General features: G+C 45.3%; 1 protein-coding gene across 1 annotated transcript in view; it reads left to right on the forward strand.

Annotated features, from left to right (window-relative positions):
• FSD2 (fibronectin type III and SPRY domain containing 2) overlaps window positions 1-1,158 on the forward strand; it is a 60,513-nt gene that overhangs the window by 18,387 nt on the left and 40,968 nt on the right. Inside the window, exon 3 of the mRNA XM_012000674.1 lies at window positions 266-985. Within this exon, the coding sequence (XP_011856064.1) occupies window positions 413-985 (573 nt within the window). The 5' untranslated portion in view covers window positions 266-412. The remainder of the gene's footprint in view (window positions 1-265; window positions 986-1,158) is intronic.

The raw sequence follows: 1,158 nt of genomic DNA on the forward strand, positions 1-1,158 counted from the left end.
TTTTTTTTTAATGTATAAGAAGGGAAGTATTTTGTCAGACATACCTATTAGACATTTGTTTTGAAATTTCTTTTGTCTCTTTTAACCTTACAAAGCCCATCCTCCCATAGAAAACAAATTTTTTTTACAGATGGTTCAAAGGGAAACCACAACTGAGCTACACAGATAATTTTTTAAAGTTTTGTATGAGTAGAGCCCAATCTAATGATCATCTGCTGCAATGCCCTTCTCCAGAACTGATTTTCCTCCTCCTTTTGTGTTCCAGGGCCCAGATATTCACTATTAAGTGTCCAGGAAGGATCTTTCTTATATAAAGGTGCTTCTGAGGACTTCCAGAGTTACAGTGGAGGAGGAATCAGGGCAGGAATTGGGGCTGGACAGGTCTACTCCCAAGGATTTCCACTTTTACCACATGGACCTGCATGACTCTGAAGACAGACTGCAGCTCTTTCCAGAAGAGAATACTAGGATGAGGAAAGAAGTAGTCCAAGCTGAAATGGCCAATGAGTCAAGAGGAGCAGGGGATGGTAAGGCTCAAAGAGACCTTCAAGAGGAAGTGGATGAACTTGTCCACTTATATGGACTTGAAGATGATCATGAATTAAGGGATGAGTTTGTTGATGAAAACATGCCCAGAACAGGGGTTTCAGAATATCCTCCTTATGTGATGAAGAGGAGAGACCCAGCCAGGGAGCAGAGAGACTGGAGACCTAGTGGAGAGACAGCGGAGGCTGAGGACCTGGGCTTCGGAGGGTGGGGCTCGGCAGGCCAGTGCCAGGACTTGCGGGAAGCCTATAGGTACACACACGGCCGTGCCAGCGAGGAGTATGAATGCTATGTCATCCCCGAGGAAGAGGATGAAGAAGAAGCTGCTGATGTCTTCTGTGTCACTTGTAAGACTCCAATAAGAGCTTTTCAGAAGGTTTTTGATGAACATAAGGAGCATGAAGTGATCCCACTCAATGAAGCACTGGAAAGTGCCAAGGTAAATAGGTCTCCTTGGTTCTTCTCTGTCTTGACATTGCTTTGGTATCTCAAGTACATATGCAGGAAATACATCTAAAATGCCTTCTAGGGCCAGGCGCGGTGGCTCAAGCCTGTAATCCTAGCACTTTGGGAGGCCAAAACGGGCGGATCACGAGGTCAAGAGATCGAGAC

Source organism: Mandrillus leucophaeus, unplaced genomic scaffold (assembly GCF_000951045.1).
Source record: "Mandrillus leucophaeus isolate KB7577 unplaced genomic scaffold, Mleu.le_1.0 Scaffold639, whole genome shotgun sequence".
Lineage (NCBI taxonomy): Eukaryota > Metazoa > Chordata > Mammalia > Primates > Cercopithecidae > Mandrillus > Mandrillus leucophaeus.